This window comes from Leptonychotes weddellii, chromosome 13 (genome assembly GCF_054177405.1).
Source record: "Leptonychotes weddellii isolate Sample4059 chromosome 13, ASM5417740v2, whole genome shotgun sequence".
NCBI classification, from domain to species: Eukaryota; Metazoa; Chordata; class Mammalia; order Carnivora; family Phocidae; genus Leptonychotes; species Leptonychotes weddellii.
The window spans coordinates 67,246,273-67,249,516 of record NC_138381.1 but is presented as its reverse complement, the minus strand read 5'-3'; the positions used below and the strand labels follow the sequence as shown (position 1 = coordinate 67,249,516).

The 3,244-nt window shown below is 52.7% G+C and overlaps 1 protein-coding gene across 1 annotated transcript in view; it reads left to right on the top strand.

The window, feature by feature from the left end:
- The first annotated feature begins 985 nt into the window (after nt 1–985).
- The window catches only part of DYNLL1 (dynein light chain LC8-type 1), a 3,003-nt gene continuing 744 nt past the window's right edge, over nt 986–3,244 (top strand). The window contains exons 1-3 of the mRNA XM_081802049.1: nt 986–1,143; nt 1,343–1,480; nt 3,048–3,239. Of these exons, the coding sequence (XP_081658175.1) occupies nt 1,349–1,480; nt 3,048–3,185 (270 nt within the window). The 5' untranslated portion in view covers nt 986–1,143; nt 1,343–1,348 and the 3' untranslated portion in view covers nt 3,186–3,239. The remainder of the gene's footprint in view (nt 1,144–1,342; nt 1,481–3,047; nt 3,240–3,244) is intronic.

Sequence of the window (3,244 nt, the reverse complement as noted above, 5' to 3'; positions counted from 1 at the left end):
TTTCCTTTTATATTCAGTCCCCCTTCACGGATAAGAAAACTGAGATTCAATCAGCTAGTAAATGACAGTGCTGGGATTTAAATCCTGATCTGACCCTGCTCCCCAACCTCTCAAGACCACTTACTGGTTAGTCTCCCAAAGCCAGAGGAAAATACCTCTGAGGGACGCCCTTCTATCTGTTAGGGTACTTCCGCCTTAGAGATAAATCCGCAACCAAGAAACTCCCTCACAGGAAAGACGGCCTCAACGAGCAAGAAGCCCCATCCGGGACACACACACCTGGGATCAGCACTTCCAAACCCGAGCTCCTTAAAGGAAGTCTTCCTTGCCCAGCCAGAATAAGGAAACCTCTCCCATTCCTGAAGGCCTTACCACCCACCCCCAAATTTCAAAAGAGGCCCGGCTACATAATTTGTGGGACCCAATGCAAAATGAAAATGAGGGGTCCCTTGTTAAAAAAAAAAAATTAAGAATTTCAAGAATGAGAGAGTAGAGCATTAAACCAAGCCCCGGGGCCCCTCTTCTGCAACTGCCCTGGTTACTCGCCCATAAAGCCAGCCCTGCTTCAGAAATACCCTTTAAGTGAACGGAGTGGCTACCTCACTTAGAATCCTTAAATCCTTTGGACCTGGGGTGGAGGTGGGGGGGACGTAGGACACCCAACTTCCCAAGATATTCGAGAACACACCCTGGGACAACCTTCGAAAATCTGGAGGCACTTCTCTTGGCTTGGGCACAAAGTCCCCTCGCACCCCTCTAGTCTCTGGGTGGTCCTCGCGACCCCGCCCCAACTCCACCTTCGGGGTGTGTGGGCCTCACCGCGTACGGCCCATTGCCAGGGCAACCGACGCCGCGAGAGATGCATTGTGGTCTGCAACAAAATGCAGGAGAAAGATCCTGAGGGAACCATTGAGCCTATGGACCAATGGGAGAGTCCTGGGGGCTGCGTCAAGCCAATGGGGACGTTCCTCGGGGGCGGGGCCGGCGGGAGCAGGGCGGGGCCTAGGCACTAGGCGGCGGCGGCTGGCGTGGGGCTCCTTAGATGCGCCACGGCTTCGGTAGCGACGGTAGCTCCTGCTGGGTCTGAGTGTCGCCAGCCCCTCCCCCAGGAGACCGTTGCAGTTGGCCGTCCCCTGCTCCTCGGTGAGAGACTCGGGGGCTGCGGGGGGCTTCGCTGCTTGGTTACATCTCCCGCCGGACTTCTCCCGCTGTTCGGTCCGCGCGGCCCGCGCTTTCTGAGAAGTGGGGTGGGGGGCGGGAGGAGCGGGCTGGGGGAGCTGGCGCCTCGCAGGCGCAGCCTACACCCCAACTCCTCACCCCTTGCCCGGGCCTCGCCCCCCAGGTAACCATGTGCGACCGAAAGGCCGTGATCAAAAACGCCGATATGTCGGAGGAGATGCAACAGGACTCGGTGGAGTGTGCGACTCAGGCGTTGGAGAAATACAACATAGAGAAGGACATTGCGGCCCATATTAAAAAGGTGAGGACGGGGCGCGCGGACGGGGGGGGCTCGGGCCGTTTGCGCGCAGCTGGGGCGAGTCACAACTTAGTCCTTCTTCCCGATCCTGCGTCCCCAGAGCGCTTGGCAGACATCCTTGGAGGCACGCAGGGCAGCTCGGGTGTAGAGGTTTCCAGAAAGGACGCAGATGAATTTTGCGCTCCTGATGAGAAGACCAGACCCTCCGCGCCCGAAGTTTTTTTATTACCCAGCTCCGCAGGGGGAAAGCGCCACCTAGCAACGGTTTCTAGGATCAGGGAGCATTGGTTCCCCCTCTTCTGCATGATTCCTGCGCGGAGGATCCATCTGGGTGTTCCGGAGGGGGGGGAGCTGCGTGGGTGTTTCCAGCCGGGCCGGAGGGAGATCTTGCCAGCCTTTCGGTGGGGAGTTAGTCGGCAGTTGAGGGAAAGTGGGTGGTAGTGGTGGTTAGGGGGCTGGGGTGAGGGCTTGGTAAATGGCAGTCTGTAGAAAGCTGGCAGGACTGCCAATTTCTCCGAGCTGTGTTTTCTGGAAGGGAAGGGAACTGGCAGCTTAAGCCGTGGGAGGGTTCCTAGTTGAGAATGGGAAGATGAAAGACTGCAGATGGAACAGAAATACCTTTTTTGACAAACGCAGCAGTGGGTTCCTCTAACTTTTAAGAATGTTATTCCAGTAGATGTAAAAGATGTTCATGCTGCATACAGCGTGAGAGCCGAATTTTGTGTAACTCCTCACAGAGACTTGTAAGAATTACATAGAGAAAGACTGGCTTTGGCGCCTGCCCTACAGTCACCTAGTGAAGAAATTACCACAGGCGTTCTTGTTCTCAGAGCCCCTTTTTCTGAGGAAAATAGGGAAAGTTGTTCCTGCAGTTTGCTATCTTTGTGTACTAGGTGGTATATTAGCACCATCAGGATAGATGTGGAAGAGAGGGCTATTGAAATTAAGGATAAAATCTGACAGGTGACTATCAGATTCTGCTTCTAGCATTCTTTTTGTGGGTGGAACAGTGGATTGCAGAGTATCTGGTGCCCTTTAAATTTTGATCCACAGTGGTTTAAATGCGAATTGAGGCTTTGCCCTTCGGACATCTTTTGTTTTCATTGATACTGGAGTGCAGTTAAGGAATGGGGTATTTGGGGCTAAATATTTACCATTTTGGATTTTGTGGTGCATGACCTACAGGAGGATAATTTCGTTTGTTCTGTTCACACATAACGTGATAAACGAGAACTGTTATCACCTGCTGTCAATTAACGAGAATATCATAGGAGCTATGAAGGCGAAATTACCATGATAACAAAGTGCCCTGTCTGTGAGGCTGCCCTTACTGCCTTTTACCTCCCCAGCCCCCATTCTCAGCTTAGCTCAGACTGCAAGTATGTATGCATTAATGCACTATGTAGGCGACTTGGAGCTGGGGAACATTCTTTCATGCTAAGAATTTGCAGATGCTAACGTTCCTTCTTTCTGCCCCTACAGGCTCTGCTTATCTGGGAGGCAAACTCTGACCTCTGGTTTAGCACTGAAATTCTAGTGTTCTTTTTCTTTCCCCCTCTCCCCCCACCAGGAGTTTGATAAGAAGTACAACCCCACCTGGCACTGCATCGTGGGGAGGAACTTCGGTAGTTACGTGACACATGAAACCAAACACTTCATCTACTTCTACCTGGGCCAAGTGGCCATTCTTCTGTTCAAATCTGGTTAAAAGCATGGACTGTGTCACACACCCAGTGATCCATCCAAAACCAAGGACTGCAGCCTAAA